General features: G+C 44.7%; 1 protein-coding gene across 1 annotated transcript in view; it reads left to right on the top strand.

Annotated features, from left to right (window-relative positions):
- Positions 1-998: 998 nt before the first annotated feature.
- LOC138267136 (polycystin-1-like protein 2) overlaps positions 999-18144 on the top strand; it is an 835832-nt gene continuing 818686 nt past the window's right edge. Inside the window, exon 1 of the mRNA XM_069215990.1 lies at positions 999-1293. Within this exon, the coding sequence (XP_069072091.1) occupies positions 999-1293 (295 nt within the window). The remainder of the gene's footprint in view (positions 1294-18144) is intronic.

Genomic DNA, 18144 nt, shown 5'->3' with positions numbered 1-18144 from the left:
CTATACAAAATAGTGTGTTTAAATCCATTTATCTCTGTGACTTCTTGCAAATAAGTGTGCATTGGCTGTCACTTTACATCATAATAGCAACTCGCTTACCTTCAATATATTTATGAAGGTTTTGTGCCATGTTTGCTTCACAAAAGTGACGCAAATCAGCCCAAAATCTTTTTCCTAACTTACTTTCCAGAAATTCCCTTGAAAACAACACAAAGGAACTCACTGCGCTGTTTTGAGTTCCTTAGCTTCAAGTGGTCATTTAATGGGTGGTACATGGACGTTCCCAGGCTACCACCCATGGTTGTGATGCAATTTACTAATATTTCAAGCAACGTGGCACAGCAAGGAAGTTTGCTTCGCTGTTTTGCATGAGCAGGAGAAAGCCGTAATATTCCATGTTTACAAAGATATAGAGCATTTCTGCTCTCTCCTTGCGCTGATTTACTGTGTGCTGTGTTGCACCAACGCAGGCACCCTTGTACCATACAGCATGGGTGTCTGTGTTATGGCCAGGATTGTTTTTGTGCAGAAAGGGATACATTTTTGCAAACAATCCTTAGACGCGTATTCTTCTTTCTATGTGTGCTACCGTTTAAAAAAATCTTTATTAGAGGATGTGCCTGGACACCGTTTATGTGTAGGTGCTATGGTGCCAGAAGAGTACGCGCTGTACTAAGCAAGTATTATCTCACTGCAGCAGGTGTCCAGTTCTCAAAGGAATGGCCCACGCATCTGCCTTATCTTCTCTCTACTCTTGGACAGATAATGTTTTAATGGCCTGTGGTGGAATAATCAATCACACAGCTATCGCTTTGATGAGATGCTTTTGTTCTCACTGTTGGTCTCCGGATACCTTCTGCCTCCTGTTACTTGCATTGTGTATGAGACAGTGATGGAGAAGCATGGCCAGCCATCATCACTGAGTAAAGTGGGTGGTCACACGCATCCCAACATTTGCACCCTCGAGCCATAGAGAGGATCAGTTAGCAAAGATCAGGATGTGGCTGCCATTTCTGATCCTGTGCTCTCTTGGGTTTCGATCCAAGGCAAGCTCTGCAGCTGTGGGCCCAACATGCTCCCAGTATCAGGTAGTGTTCAACAGTTCATGCTTTGAGTTTGTGAAGCTCAAGCGCACTTTTTCGAATGCCCAAAGCTGGTGCGAGAGAGGAGGTGGTCATCTTGTCTTCATTGAGGATAATGGAACACAGGAATTTCTGCAGATGCATGTGTCAGAAGACCGGGAATGGTGGATCGGCTTGGCCTGGGACTACGCCTCAAATGACACTTCTCAAGGTAGGACCTGCTTTTCTATACGAATATTGTTAGGAATAAACTGATCAGAAACGTAGAAAATGAGCATGTGCATGGGGTGGCTGGCTTGACTTCTTTTTATAATGGCACAGACATACCTGTTCAGTAGCAGCAACGAAGGGCCATCGTAGTTGGTAGGTGGTCTGGCTTCCGTATAGATCATGCAAGATGTTTAGGCAGCATACCAGTAGGTGACAACATTTCCAAGCTTTAGGCAGTTACATTTATGGAATAAATAGCTTAATGGAAGAAATGATAAATGAATGAATAGACTTATATAGTGCAGTTTTTCAAAGTAAATTACCTCATAAGGCTAGATGCTTGGAGAAATGAGGGTCAAGAAAAATGCAGACTATAGAGTTTTCTTTTTTGCAGCAAAGTAGTTGAATTGGTTGTAGGGTTCGAAGTGAGCCTCCCCTACTAGGGTTTTTAGACTGCAGAGCGTCTATCTCTTTGTGAGCTACAATGGCTTTTGTGATTGAATGAGCTTTCTATTGAGTGAGTGTCTAAGGTCTAGTTTTAAATGCTTTTTGAGTGGTGGTAAGGCATTCGCAGTTCTCCTAGGAATACCTCTTAGTCAGGCAGAAAGCACTGAAATAGGTCTAAGTATTAACAGGGACCCAGTGGAGTCTCTTTAGAGCTGGGCAAAGTAGACACAGGGCTTCTTCTAGTGGTTTAGGTATTCAGACTCCCCAGTATGTGTGTCTCCCGGGAGTAGTGACATTTCTATCTTTCCCCTGAAATCCAGAGAAGAGGAATATATATAAACCCATATATTTGTGGACATGATCATTTACTGTAATAACGCCAGTCCTCAAATATTTAGGGAAAGTGTAGTTTCAAGTGCCAGCCGCATCTTGCCAGTCTGAAAACACTGAGCAGCAGGGAAGTCAATGCGCACGGTGAGTTGCGTTTGCATGCTCAGTCCAGGTGGCAGGGAGTGGACAGATGGACATTTTCTACAGATGCAACATCGGCTTCGTTTCAAAAGAGGTGCATAACCTTGCAGAGCATTTTCAGTGTCACAATTTACTTCAGTGCTCCATTGATGCAGAAGATACCAGGGCATGCACCCCATACTTTAGTTAATAGACAAACTCACCTGAACTAAGACTGTCAGGCACGTCTGTACATACACAAGTACCCAGGTGTTCTACAACTATGTAACTGAGACTGAAAAAAACCGCAAATTATTCTATGGTATCAGAAACGTGCAGCACAAAACTCTAAACGCAGATTAAGCTGGTATTGTGGAATCAGATTTAATTACTGGAAAAACATATTAGTAGAGTCTTGTATTCTTGTGATGTCATAACTTGGCCCACCACCATCATTCCTCAGGTAACAGGAGTCACAGACACCATCAGTATTATGAGACTTCCAGACTCCACAAATCTTGCATCTTTCCCCAAGGCAGCCAAAATCCCCGGGTGAAATGTTATGCTATGTTACAATGATTTGTATAGCACACTAATTAGCTGAGAAGATACCCAGGTGCTTGGGCAGGTCTGAGGTGCAGAAGGTGCTTACTGGAAGAGCCAGGACTTCAGCTTCTTGCGAAACTCCAGAAGTGAGCAGGAGGCTCTGATGTGATGAGGGAGGTCATTCCATGTCTTGGGTGTGATGTAGGAGAATGACCTCCAGTTTTGCTTTTGTGGATATGGGAAATGTTTGTGAGTGAGAGTGAGGCAGAATGAAGGTGTCTTGTGGGTTGGTGAACGTGTTTGGGGCTGTTCTGGTATTCTCATCAAGTGCTGTTTAGGGCTTTGTATGTGTGCTTGAGAAGTTTGAATCGGCTACAGTTGTGAATGTGGAGTCAGTGAAGCTTCTTGAGGTACGGTGTGATGTGGGTGCAACGTGGGAGGTCGCATATGAGTCTTGCAGCTGTGTTCTGGATGGTCCGGAGTCTGTGTAGGAGCTGTTGGGAGATTCTGCTGTAGAGAGTGTTGCTGTAGTCCGGCCTGCTGGTGATGAGCACTTATACTTCTGGTGTTCTGAGGCAACCATTTGAAGATCATTCACAGCAGTAGGAGCAGGAGGTGCTATGAGGATAAATGTCTTATTTCTCCCTGTTGGTTCCTCTTTCTAAGTGTTCTGCATTGTGCAGCACACGTAGAAAGAGGAAAATGCCTCTGAGGATTGTTTTTGTGCAGGAAGGTGGGCTTCCTGCACAAAAACAATCCTGCCTACAACACAGGCACCTTTGCACCATGGTGCAAAGTCACCTGCAGTGGTGTTAGGCAGCAGTGCCAGTGGAAGCAGAGAACAGGTGGTATATTGATAAATACAGTGCATTCCTGCCCACTTCTTTTCATGCAGAGGAGCAAGGTGGCTTGCTGCATTACCTTGTGTGAACTATGGATAAATATGGGCCCTAGGGAGTAGGCATGTGCAAGATGGCCTAAAACGCAGGATTGCCACATTGCTACTGCTGCACAACTATATGGCTGAACGTAAATTATAGTAGTGGTACAGCTGAAAATGCAGAATGTGATCTATCTATTAAATACTTTTTTGATTAATTCCATCTAGGATTATTTGCTATCACAATTATTTGTACTGGACTCTTTTAAAATATTGGAATGAACTGTAGTTCTGTATTGTGAGGCTTTTTTTATCAATCACGCAATAAAATACATGAAAATGCAACCATATTGGAACAATCAGAAGAGGCAGTGAGAACAAATATTTCAAAATTACAAGTGAATTGCAAGCCACTAAAATCGACCGACTCCTTATTGGGCGGAAATTTGTATTTAGGATTTCTAAAGGCTCCTTCAAATTTGGATGTTGTACCATAGCAAGTAAGGGTAGCTTTTACATATATTTGTTCGCAGTTTTTTGTACAGCACTTGTGTAAGCTTGCTGTAGAGAGGAGACCGTGTTTTAGGCAGACAGGGAAGGCTGTTCTTTGGAGGATAGTGACAATGCAAGAAAGCAGGTGAGATTTCAGGCCTCTGGACCGGAGGAAGTAATCAAACCTGGAGAATGATGGAATTCCAAATGGTGGAGCCTTGTATATGGAATTACCTTTTCTCCAGCTGTTTCTTTGAAGCTAGGAAGCTGATCGTTCAAGCAGACAGCCTTAAAAGATAAACCATGTTGAGGTAGTTGGGAGGCCTACCATAAAGGTCCTCACGCACTACGCATACTGTCTTGAAGTAGGATTGTTTGATCAGATGCTAGTGTAATTCAATCAGGACTGGGCTGATGTGGTTGAAATAATACAGTATGAAGATGTTGCAGGCAGCATAGTTCTGCGCCTGTAAGTCATTCCTTTACATAGTACATGATGTATAGGTTGGAGCATAAATGAAAAACGCATGTTGTTCCTATCATCAGGTTGCAGCATATGTATAAATGAGAGCAATGAGGGGCTCTCCAGTAGGTACTATCAATGCTCCAGTGCAGAATTTCAAGATAGGACTGTCAGTGGAGTCAAGACCTAATTAACCTTAGCTAAGGGCAAGTGAAGTAGCACTGGATGCAGCCATGTGCAGCACCATGCAGCAGAGAGATGCTCTTCTTACTGGATGTGTGTTGTTGGTTAAAAGCTGTCCGCGAGAGTGAGTGGTTTAGCGAGAGACTGAGAGTGTTGAGAGTGCTGCTGTGAAGTGGCTCCTGTAAAAGTCTCCCAAACCTCTGGAAAGCTCTGTACGAGGTGTTTACAGCATAGACAGGAGGTGCACCAAGCACTGACTGTGTTGCTGAATGTTTATTGCACAGGCAATAGCCATCGTTCACTTTGTCACGTTTAGGCCCTTCTGTATCAATACCTTTCCACATAAACCCAGGATGCTTTCCTTACTCCTTTACATTTGCATGTGGTTTACCCTCCCACACTTTTACTTCAATGTGGCTCATGGCTGGACTTCTTATAAAAAGAGCTAGCACAGTAAATGTACTCAGTCAAAGTGCAATCTAGGGGAAGTAAAAGTAATACAGATACAAAGGTATGTTAATTTGAAACTGTTGTAGTAACGATAATGGGACTTATTACTTTTAAAGTAATGGTAGAGAAAAGTAAGGGTTGCATCATAGAGAGTAGTATCTTAGCTTTGCTTGATTGACCATCACATTAGTTAGTAAAGTCATGCAAGGCTGTCTTTCGGCAGAAATGGTATAGGCCATCTCCTTGTGCACCCCATGCTGGGGCATCACTGGCTTGCTATGCCTCAGCATGAAGCCGCTGACTCACCTGAGCCCAGGCTGAAGCTTTCCCCAAAGCCCAGTATTGTTCTGTAAATCAGAATACCATCCAATTAGTGGATTTTACATGTTGAACTTCAGAGTAGTTTAGGTTTAAAAAAAAAAAATCGGTCTGGTGTTAGCCAATAATTTTTAATTTTACTAAACTTATATGTATAATATGCATACTTAAAGGGTCTGCCAGGCCAGGTCCTCCTTCCATCGGAATGCAAGTAGCTCAGGATAGATTTCACCCTGATTAGGGTTCTTCAGCCAGGCATAGCTTGGGTTGGAATGCTACCCCAACTTGGCTCCTGCGCTAACTGTACTATTGGAACTAAGCTGCACCCTGCTGATTAGCCCTTATCAGGGTGCAACAGATCCTAGATTGCTTGTGTTGTGGTTTGGTGAGGACCTGGCCCAGCAGTTCAGGCTGGACTGTTCCCACTTTGTCCAGGAAGGAAGCTGGCATTTAGCGTGTTGAATTTTTTGCACTTGAAATACTTTTTACATTCAATTTCTTTCATCCTTTCTTTCTTTCTTTCTTTCTTTCTTTCTTTCTTTCTTTCTTTCTTTCTTTCTTTCTTTCTTTCTTTCTTTCTTTCTTTCTTTCTTTCTTCATTTCCTTCCTTCTTTTTTGCTTTCTTTCGCTCTTGCCTCCTTTCCTTCCTTTCCATTGTATTTTCTTTTTCTTTCTTTCTTTCTTTCTTTCTTTCTTTCTTTCTTTCTTTCTTTCTTTCTTTCTTTCTTTCTTTCTTTCTCCTTTTTGTTATTGTTTCTTTTCTTTCTTTAGTGCCTTCTTTCTTTTCTTCTTTCCCAATGTTTTGATTCTTTCTCTTTCTTTTTTCTTTCTTTCTTTCTTTTCATTCTTTAATTTTATCCTTTCTACCCTTCTTTCATGCTTTTCTTCTTGTCTTCTTTCATTCCTTCTTTCCTTTCCTTTCTTTTTATTTCTTTCTTTCCTTGTTTTTCTTCCATTTCTTCTATTTTCTTTCTTTTCTTTTTTTAATTCTTTCTTTACTTTATTTCATTCTTTTTCAAAGGCAAGAGGCTAGCAGCCAGTGGCACAATGATTGGCTTTTTTAGGTCTGTGTTAGACAATACCTTTTGATTTTACTAAAATTATATGTGTGACATAGTTACTTGTAAGTGTTTTCAGCTACACTTCATCCATTTATCCAAGATTGCGTCTGACATTTTTCTACAACCTATTGAGTCTTTATCAAGGGGCAATGCATCAGCCCACTTCAACCCCTGGGTGACTTCACTGTGAGTTACGGCATCCTGTTTCAAGAAAACAATGTTGGGAGGTAAGGAGCTCCAGCCATGCTCCACGCCTAGGGATTTGGCTCCAGAGACCGCTGCCATTGATGCCATAGGGAATGGCACCTGAGAGTGCCTGTCTGGGGAGGACAGACCTGCTATAGGACTTCTAGAGCAGGATTTCGATATTGATAGTCTCAGATGTCTGTCTCAGATGTCGGGGTGCCGAAGTCTGCACTTTGAAGGTTGCACGTGAACTTCTACGATCACGCAACCCGAGGAGCAGTAATAATGCCTCGACCTATCATTAATGATGCAGCATTCAACTTGCGAGATTGCGGGGAGATCGTGTGCCCCAGGGAAGGCATTGAAAGTGGCTAAGAATGCAAAAGCCTGCCACAATCAAACTACAATTGGCAGATATAAGAAGATGGAGATCCAACAAGTAGACGGAAAGAGGGGTTGCAGTGAGGTGTACAATTCCAACAAGTTGGAGGAGTTTTATCCCACACTAGTGAGTTCCCTGGATGCTGAGAGAAATCTTGGCAAGTTGTCGCCACCGCTTTCTCCAGTAGAGAGTATTCTTTTCCCCCTGTTTACATACCACCCTGGCAAGAGGCGGATTCTGTCGTGAGAACAACCTCTCAATCCCCACAGGACCATACTTTCAACTAATTTGCCTTCCACACTAGCTCCAAGTATCTCAGAGAGACCAAAACATCCCTCATTTGGTATCACAACTCTGAAGATATTGGCAGATGAGAACACAATCTATTTGGCTTCTATCGAGGCTGAGGGAGGCTGAGGGAAGAATTTAGGTTCAGATCCTCCAAGAAACACATACAATTCAACTACCTCAGGGGCCCCAAGAGGGATCCACTACACAGGTACTTTCATCTTGTTCAGAGTCTCCCACTGTTCAATCTACATAAGTTCCAGAGAATGCGGCTCAGATGATAATGTTAGGCGACAAACTTTCAGAAATTTCTGACGCTCCAGTAGAAACCACTCTCCTGGGAGACATGCTTCAGTTGATTTTAGGGGAAATCAGGGAGATGAAATGTTAACAGCAGAAAGCCCACAAAGAAGTTCCAATCTACCTAGGGAAAATCAATGGTAATTTACTCCAACTCAATCTGAGACTAGCACAAGCTGAGTAGTTGAATCCAATATTTTTGAGTACGAACGTGAGAATTTCAGACAATGCTCTACGAGATAGATAACAGATTTAGATTCTCAAATCTACGATTCATTGGGATTCCTGAAGGAAAGGAACATGGACAGGATTCAGTTTCATTCATCTCAGATTTGATCCAGCAATATGTTTTTCCTGAGACACAATCCAAGACAGAGGATTTCTCTATTATGCAAGCCCATTGAGTTCTTTTCACGAGTCTGCAAATGCCAGGTACCCTTGCACATTGCTTGTAAATTTTGGAGACTTCACATTAAAGAAAGTATCTTATCAGAAGCTAGCAAACAGAAAGGATTTCAGACCTCAGGCAACTTTCGATTTAATCTTCCTCATATATGTCTGCCGCGGCTGCACGTCGTCGCCGAGAGTTCAAATCCATGATCAATTTTTTTGAGAAACATGGCGCTCAAGCAGGTATAGTAATCCAAGCTCAAGGTTCTACTCAAAGGCCAATTTTATATATTGGGATCTGTGAAACAAACCAATAAACTATTACAGCAGGTGCATGCAGTTGTGCAAGTAAAGTGACTGGGATGTCCGAGTACATAAGGTTTTAGTATTCACGCCCAATTAAAGTTCTATTGTAATAACAATGACAACCACAACACACTAGTTTTACTACTATTTGAATCCTCTGCCAACGTTAAGTAAATTACAGGTTTATTGACGGTGACTGTATCCTCGGTACACCAGGTTCTGTGTGTCACACGAAGGCACACTGGAAAGGGTGGGTAGGGAGGGTGGGGTTACTGTACCATCCCTGGGGGAGGATCCTAGGTAGGTGAGTTTCTCATGGGTGGCTGCTCAAAGGGGGGGAAAGAGTGGAGGGAGAGGGGTGTGTGTGGGGAGGATGGTGGGCATTCTGGCAGGTTTTGGGTGTTATCAATTCAGGAAGCATAAAAATGGGGAAAAATAATGCACCTGATTTGTCAGATTTGTTCAAGCTTATTGTCAGACGGGGATCTCTTTAACTGTAAGAAAAGACATGTCACCTAGAAGGATGAAAATTGTTTCTTGCAGTGTCAATGCAAGTGCAGGGGAATACTAGCATGGTTCAGATCACTAAATGCAAATGTGATATTTTTACAACAAACACATTTGAATGACAAGGCCTGCTTACCCCGAATGCCTGCGTATATCCAGCATTTGTTTTTTGCTTCATCGCAGGCTTCAATAGGCGGGGCAGCAAGTTTGATTAACAAAGCACTACAGTGCAAAATACTTGGGATAGTTAAAGTTCCATGCGCTCAATGGCTCTGAGTAAGGGTCAAGATACAAAATCAACTTTTTGACTTCCTTAGCTACTATGGGCCCATAGGAGACTCCCCTTCAGCCCTGCAAGATATCTATAACATTATGAAACAGGATACATAATGGGGGGTGATTTTAACCTTCTTCAGAATATCCCTATGATTTCATCTTGCATTAATAAATATCAAAATAAAACCAAATCTATCAAGATACTGTACCCCTTAATGCAAGATTTTGCACTGATAGACCCTTGGTGGAACATCCTCAAGAGCGGCAATGTACTTGTCACTCTAAATGATACACTTCAGCTCCACACATAGGTTTCTTTTTAATATGCCATTCAATCCGCTGGGTGAATTCTGTAACGTGAATTAATGCTTTTTCAGACCATTATCTTATTTTCTTAGATATTGACCTCTTAGCCCCACCACTCCAGATACATAGATATAATAAAGCATTCCTCACAAATGAATCCTAGGTTGAACAGATGTGCCAAACATTGGAGACATTTTTAAATTTAAATCTGGGACCCGGTTCTGACTATATGGTATGGGAATCTCTGAAGGCTTTTTATAGAGGTCAGGTCATCTCTTTTCAGGCTGAACAAAGACAGTTGGAAAAGGCTAAATGTTTTAAGCTCCAGACTGCTTTAAATGAGACTACCAGGGAGCATGATCTTTTTTCTATTGCACAAATGAAGATGTATCTAGCTCAAGCCAGAGAAAATGTTCAGGACATTGTTAGCACCAAAGAAATATTCAATCAGAAGTAATATCTGCAGAAGCGATATGAGGAGAACGAACATATGGGCACATTTTTAACCTGGTCCATTAAGCATAAACCCAACATTAATGCAATTAGAGTGATTTGAGATCCTGTGACTGGCATGATACTGTCACAATCCTATGCAGTACCTTAGATGTTTTGAGATCATTATTGCAGGCTTTATTCTGAAACACAACCCTTCTTCAGAGTCTATTAAGAATTGGAGTATCAACCTAAATACAATTCTTCTGTTCCAAGCTATAGACTATTACTGAAACCAAAATACTAAGGCAGTAGTGATAGTGTTGGATGCTCAAAAAGTGCTTGATCTTGTGGAATTGAAAGTTTTATTCACCCTTTTTCTTAAATTTGCTTTTCTCTCCAGCTTTACTTAACTCTTAAAAACACATCAGAAGCAAAGGCCAACATAATCATTAATAAGAGGCAGCAGGGGAAATTGTTATAAGATGGGGAATAGGATAAGGGTGTCCCAATTCTCCTTTTTTATGTGTGGTTTTCATCAAGCCACTAGCCTCTGCCAGTTGTCAAGACTGTAATATTAGAGCTCTTGTAACAGGTGCTCCCAAACTTCAATTATATGCTGACTACATGGTTTTGTATTTAGCGGCACATGAACCCAATATTCTACGCATCTTCCCCAAATTGGTGAATTTACAATGAGTGGTGGCTATAAGATCAATCAGTTGAAATCTGAAGCTCTTTTATTCAACATTTCCCCTTACATTCTCCCTACTACAATGAGAGCCTATTACCACACTGCTCATCCTATTCGATATTTCGGAATTTATGCTACTTCAAAATTTGAAGATTTATATACTCTTAATTATGTTTCCACCTTGCTAAAAAATCTGTGGTTTATTAAAACAATGGGATAACCTCCTCTTAATGATTATCGTCTGGGTTGCTTGGATAAAAATGAATGTGTTATCTTTGTTTCTGTTTGTATCCACTAATGTGATGATTAAAACCCTGCAATCCTTTTTTGATGCCATTGATGCAGAAATGTGTCACTTCATTTGGCAAGGGAAAATAAATATGGCTCAAATTCCAGGCTATTCAATTAGATTGGGAAGATGGCGGGTTAGCACTGCCACGACTTAAGACTTATTACCAAGAGGCTTTTTTAAACTGGCTACTGCATGTACTTAAAAGTATATCAAGTGACAACAATTTATATTCAAATATCATGCTAAGTACCTCTGGAATTGATCTTTTTCCCTTTTTGAAGATCCCTAGTCTACTAAAGAGATTGAGATATGAGATCCCACAAATTATTTAAGATCATTTTAGCTTGATCTGGAAAGAATAAAAACTCCCCTGTTTACACCTACAACTGAAACTTTCTGTATGTACCAGATTAGGTCTACGTCTCAGCCAGGCAATACTCACTCGATGGGGCAATCTTGACTTTCAGAGGATTAATTATTTTTTTCATAATAAATAATTCATCTAATCACATACAATAATAAGGAATAACTCCTCTATTGGCAATGCCCTTTTTTCAGTTACACCCAAAATAAACATTTTTATTCTGGCTACACATCTCATGCATCTATACTTTCCAAGAAAATTAGTAGGGCATTATTTTTTAACAGGGTTAGTTGGAGTGGGAAATTGATATAGAATTTTGCTCCAGAACTAGGGTGTAAATTTGTTACCCGATTGTAGGAATAAAATTGCTTCTGCGGGGCGTGATCATGATAGCAGCCGATTGAGACGCGCATCTCAGTGTCTCCGGCTCTACCGTTCCTACAGCAAGGCATAGCACATGACCCACCAAACATCCAGTGCCCCCTTGGCTTCCTGCAGATCCCTGGCACCCCTAGGCATTGTTTGCCTCCAAAGGAGTGAGCGCTGACTACCGAAGCTTTTGGGAGGAGAGGACAGACTGCTCCGGGCACATGCACAGGACAGGGCGGTGAGTGCAGGGGCAGAGTGGGTACAGCTACCATCCTTGAAGAAGGTGACAGTTAACAGGGAGGGCCTTACCCCCACTGTTGGACCTGGACCTTTTCACAAGGTCATACCCAAACTTTTTTCCCTCCTCCTTCTATTTTTTCTGGCCTCTTTTTGTTGGCTCTAGGATTCTGACACTTTATCACTGCTGATCAGTGCTAAAGTCTTCTAAAGTTGGTATGATTGGCGTGCATCTAATTGGCTCATTAAATTTACCCTTCGTCCCTTATACAATGGTATCCCTATACCCAGGGCCTGTAAATTAAGTACTACTAGTGGGCCTGAAGCACAGTTTGTGCCACCCACAGAAGTGGCCTTTCAAACCTGTCTCAGGCCTGCTACTGCAGGGCCTGCATGCACAGTTTCCTGCCACAGGGACCTGGCATCTAAATTTACTTGCCAGGCCTGGAACTTATACTACATCTAACTCACCCCTAAGGTAGGACCTCGCTACCCCTATGGGCAGGGTGCTATGTATTAAATAGGCAGGACATGTGTCTTGTTATGTGGCCTGTCCTGGTAGTGACAGTCTATTTGGTTTCTCACTGCTGTGAGTGCTGCCTTGCTCATAGGATTGCATTGGAAATGCCCTACCTTATATCTAGGTGGTATTGTGTGATCTATGAGGGGTAGCCTAGGCATGTTTGGTATGGTTGTAATGGCAGCAAGAAATGCTGCTTACTGGTGTAGGTGTATTTTTTATTACCATTATAGAAATGTCACTTTTAGAAATTGGGTATTTCTTTGTTCTTATGACTTGCAGCTTGACTCCAATCCATGTTTCGGGCGGAGTGACTGCTGGGCTTTGTGCATACTTTTCATACAGCCTGTACACAGGGAGGGTGGAGGTGTCACAGAGGTGCATCTCCTGATTGAATGGTCTTCCTGAGCTGAGAGAGGGAGAGGCGGGGCACACCTTCATTTATAAAGGCTGTGCCCTGTCCTCACACAAAGGGCTTGTTTACCTCCCACTGATGTCTGGAGCCTGTGCTGGAGGACAGAGGGGACACTCCTGGAACCAGTTAGTACTGGAGGGAGCCGCTCCTCCCTCTTTTGTGGAGACTGCGTAAAATGAGTATAAGTACAGGGGGTTCCCCCACTTTGTTAGACACTAATGGACTACTGAACTGGACACTGGATGGCGCTGGAGGGACTCACCAGGAACCGCCTTTGGACTGCTGCTGTTGTGCTGACCTGTGACCTGCTGGGTCACTAAGAGGAACTGCCACTGCCTGCAAAGCTTTCACCTGGCCTGCTTGCTTGGGCCCTGCTACCCTGTGCTCTATTTTGATGTCTTCAGTGGCTGGGTGGTGTGCCCCCCTATTCCCCTGACCTTCTTTTCCACGTGAGGGAAGCGCTGTAACTAAATTCCCAAGCATGTGAAGAGCACTCTCTTTATTATCCCTAAGCGCCCTTGTGGCCCCCCTCCCCGACGTAGAGAAAACAGAGAGGAGCCCGCAGCAGCCTCTCATTAGCATGAGGAGATCGCTCATCAGTCGGTGACCCCAGGGTACAAGATGGCACTTGCTTTGGTGCCTCACCGGCACGACCTGGGCGTGAGGGAGGCCCGCCGAACAATCTGCCACAGCCTTCCCCCTGGTCCCCAGGAGAGCCATGAGGAAAATGGGCTCTGTGGAGCAGGGGTAGCTACTGCACTACCTTCGTGAAAGGCCGTTCCTTCAGCAGGAGAAACTGCATCCCGGAGAGCTGCTGTGTGCCGGTGGTGGCTGCACCACATGTTTGCGGACCACCACCTGGCTTAAACCGGGCATACGGGGAGACCAGAGGTGAGGTCTCCCCATCCATTAGGAGTGACAGGCTTTCTATTGACGAGCCCCTGAGGCTGGTGGCTCGCTGCAAAATACCATATTCCCCCGAGTACGGGAACCCACGGGTCAGTGGGACAGAAGCCAGCAGCTGGGCTGCGAGGACATGGGCCACGGTTGTTAACCCCCTGCTGGTGAAGAGGTGCAGGCTTTCTTCTTTCTGCACCATTACCTGACCAGGGACAACCCCAGGGGTAGTCTTGATTTTGGTGGCCCCAGTGAGAAGAGCAAGGTTTCAGCTCTCTCACACAGAGCAAGTACCATATGTCCTAGAATAGGAGCACAGGAGCTCCTGGGGGGGGGGGCAGAGTGTGTTCCCCCTACTGGATAATAGATAAAAGAAGCACTGATGTGCTGAGGGTCATGTAAGTGTGTTTACCTGAGTACCCAATGTCCTGTATTTCCCTACTATTGTTCATGCTGTAATTTTCCTGGGGCTTGGAGGCAATCAGAGGGTAATGTTCTCTTTTGTGACGTGCCACAATGGAAATGTTCTCAAGATAGGTGCATTATTGGTAATCTTGTGACCTATGCAGAGTGTTTCATTGCTATGTGCATTTTTACTGTTTAGGACATATACCATTTGGGGAGTGGGTTTCGTGATGAAGTTATGGCCTCCATACTATTGTGATTAGTATTTTTGGTGATGTATCATATTATGTACAGTCATGACAATGACCTGCATTTTCGGTGATATGTGTTCATTATGACATGTGACTTTTGGTAACAATGATGACTTAACTACTGCTTGTGTTGCAGAATAACCTGTAACCTATATGTTTACCTGACTACTGCTTATTTTTGCAGAGTACTAGTAACTGTGATTTTCTGACAGCTACTGGTGCAGCAGGGTATTACTGACACGTTGTGTTTGGTCTAATAATGTTTTGTGCAATACAGTATATTTCTATATAATTTGTTGTTGTGTTTCCTTTGTGGTGTATTTATTGCCTCATGTGTTTGTGTTGTATTGTGTGTGTTGTGCAAACGCTTTACACATTGCCTCTAGGATAAGCCTGACTGCTCGTGCTAAGCCACCAAAGGGGCGAGCAGGGGTTATCTTGGGTATGTAACTCCCTCGCCCTGACAAGAGTGGTGTATTCTGCTTAGCTTAGGCGTACACTCTAGTCAACCAGAAACCCCATTTCTAACACCCTCGAACCACTTGATTACCCTAGTGGCCTACAGCGGAGAGCAAAGCGAGGATCACCACCTCACACCTTGACAGGCGGGCCAAACTTGGCCGCACTGATGCATGTTGAAGCAGGCTGCACAGGGACTATTAGAACGTAGCCCACGGGAACTCCATCCCGCGCGCTTAGCATAGCCTCCACTGCAGGTTACCGCAACCTTTATATATAGCCCACAAATTGCCCACTGCAGACCGCTGTCCCACCTGACCCCTTACGGCACACAAGGGGAGCCTGAACTACACCTCTGTGAGTACTGCCTTGTGGGCCTCCTACTGCAGATGACAGGCACAGTTGTAAAGCTTGGGCATAGACTGCATTCCATTCATGGGCAAGCATTCCTAACGAGGCGCCAAGTGAGCAATGACCTCCCTGGTTATCACCAGCAGACCCCCACTGAATTGACTACAGTGACATCTAGACCTCCGTCATGCCCCCCGCTACCGTATGTGCTGTCATTGCCTCGACGCCAGGGTCATCGCCTGTGGCTGGGGAAGTTGAGCACCACAGAGTACCTTGGGGGCCCCGAGAGGCTCTGAAGAGCCCCAGGATGGGGAGCACCCCCCTTTCCCCTACAATGTGTCTCATCCATTAGACCCCACAAGGGAGCGAGGGCGCTGAGGTGCATGCAGGCTACACAACCACTATATAGACTTGCCACTCAGTGGCACCCTACCATGACATCCTCCAAGACCAAGAAGGACCGCTCCCTCCAAGAGTTGCTCAGAAAATTGACAGGGCAGGCTGGAGATGCCAGATCACCTCCACAAGAGGCAGACCCCACTACTGCAGTGGAGGATAAGGAAGGCCCAGTGACCAGATTCATTTTTCGAGGCCTCTTCATCTCCCTTAAAGAAAATATACAAGCGGTAAAGAAGGATTTGTCAGCAGACCTGAAGGAAGTTCGCCGTAACCTAGAGAAGTTAGGTGACAGTCTCTGCAGTGGAAGACTGTGAAACAAGAAGAGAAAAGGAGGTTGAATGGTTCCATCAAGAAGTCCTGCACCTACAAGACCAACTCATTGAACTCCAGACCCATGCTGAGGATCTGGTAAACCATTCCTAGAGGACAGGACATCGGCAGGTACATGAAGGCTCTCTTCCAACACATTCTGGGAGCTGCTGACGACAAGGAGCTAAAACTGGACCAATTTCATAGAGTGGGACTGCCCAGACCTGATGGGGCATTGCCAGCCGACATATTGACTTGCGTTGATGACTTCCAGTTGAACAAAGATATACTTCGCAAAGCCAGAGAGAAACCTGATACAATTACGAGATCACACCCCTGTCCTATACCAAGACGTGTCTGAAATTACACTTCCAAAGTGCTGTGAGTTTCCCCGCACAACAGCTCATCTATGGAATGTGGGAATCACACACTCCTGGGGACACCAGTTCAGGATCATATTCCGACACAATGGAAAATTGCTCCAGTTATGGTCCTTAGGAGAGGCATGCAGCATATTGGGCAGTGTGAATCCTGATGCCCAGCCAGATAGAGAAGGCTCGCCCACTGACAACAACTGCAAGAAAGCAAGATGGCACCACACTAAAAGCTCTTTTGCCAAGGCCCACCCGGACACTGCTAATATGACTAAGGAGAGACAGTCACTTCTGCAGGCACTTTCTGGGAGTGCCAATGGACCTGGGGGGCACTAATTGCAAAGAGGCCTACTGCAGGCATTACATGATTTCTGTGGCAGGAGGGCACGGATGGGGTGGGTCTGGGAGCCTGGTGCTTGGACTGGTGACACACTTCAACAGACTTTGCCCATTGTCCAGTGCTATTGGCCCCATGACCCACCTGCCTATTGCGGCTACCATGGAAGATGGACTTGTATAGTTTGTGTTGAACGCTTACAGCTCTCCTTATTTTTTCTGTTTTTGGGGCTATTGTTCCTTCCTCATATGCAGGGGTACTGATAGATGTCTAGGTCACCTGTATGCGTGGGCCTTCAGCACTACATGTCACTGCGAGCTTATGCATTTTCCTACTTATCTCTTCCATAGCTCCTGTTCTCCAAGGATAAATGACCTTGGAAGTTAAAGTACTGAGCCTCAACAAACCCACCAAGCAGAGATTGGTTGCTTCCCTCCTTGAACGATTGGGGAGTGATATCTGCTTGCTCTAAGAGACCCACCTCCTCTCTAAAGATGTACATCACATGCACTCTAGATGGTTCCCATGGCAACTGTGGTCCACAAACGCCGCAAAAGGGGATGGGGTGGCTATTTTATTTTCCTCTTGGTTTTGGGGAAGGCCACCAGGATGGCGGTGTCACCGCTGACTGGTCGACGGTGAATACTGCCAAATTAGGAGTTTGGCGGTTTGAGCGAAGCCAAACCGCTGAGCCCCCACCTGTCCCACCACATCACCACGTTCTGCCGGGCTGGAGGTGAGCACCTCCAGCACGGCGGATGGCGTGATACTGATAGTGGTATCACAAGGCAGAGGACCGCCAGAATTTTCCTGGCGGTCGCACCTCCAGAAAAGTTGCCGGTCTTGCACCCTGGTGACAGGAATAAGCATTCCTGCCACCAAGATACACTTGCACACAAGTCCACATACCTGCACACATGCACTCACACACTTCTACACACAAACACCCCCATTCACCTGCACAATCGTGACATACACACCTATTCACACTGACAAACACTACATACACGCACGCATTCACTCCCCCCTCCCCAGTGCATACATACATTCACAACCCCTCTCCCAGCGCATAAATACATTTACCCCCCCGCCCCCAGCCAATACACACATTGAAACCGCCCTCCTCCCCAAGGCATACATACATTCACACACCCCTCCCCAGGGCATACATAAATTCACCCCACCTCCCCCAGCGCATATAAATATTAACACCCTCTCCCCCTGCACCGCATACACACTCACCAGCTCTCCCCATGCACTGACACTCATGCACCTGCTCTCCCCGTTCACTCACACAAACATGCACCCCCTTCCCGTCCACTTACATACACATGAACATGCATACACACACTCATCCCTTCCATCTGCTCAATCACACTCATGTACTTAATCGATCACACCTGCACACACGCACTCATGCACTCACCCCTCCCCTTTCCACAAACACTTACACCCCACCCCATCTACAAACACTCACTCACCCCTCACCCCATCCACAATCACTCTTCCCCCTCCC

This window comes from Pleurodeles waltl, chromosome 12 (genome assembly GCF_031143425.1).
Source record: "Pleurodeles waltl isolate 20211129_DDA chromosome 12, aPleWal1.hap1.20221129, whole genome shotgun sequence".
NCBI lineage: Eukaryota > Metazoa > Chordata > Amphibia > Caudata > Salamandridae > Pleurodeles > Pleurodeles waltl.
This window is presented reverse-complemented; position numbering and strand designations above follow the sequence as displayed.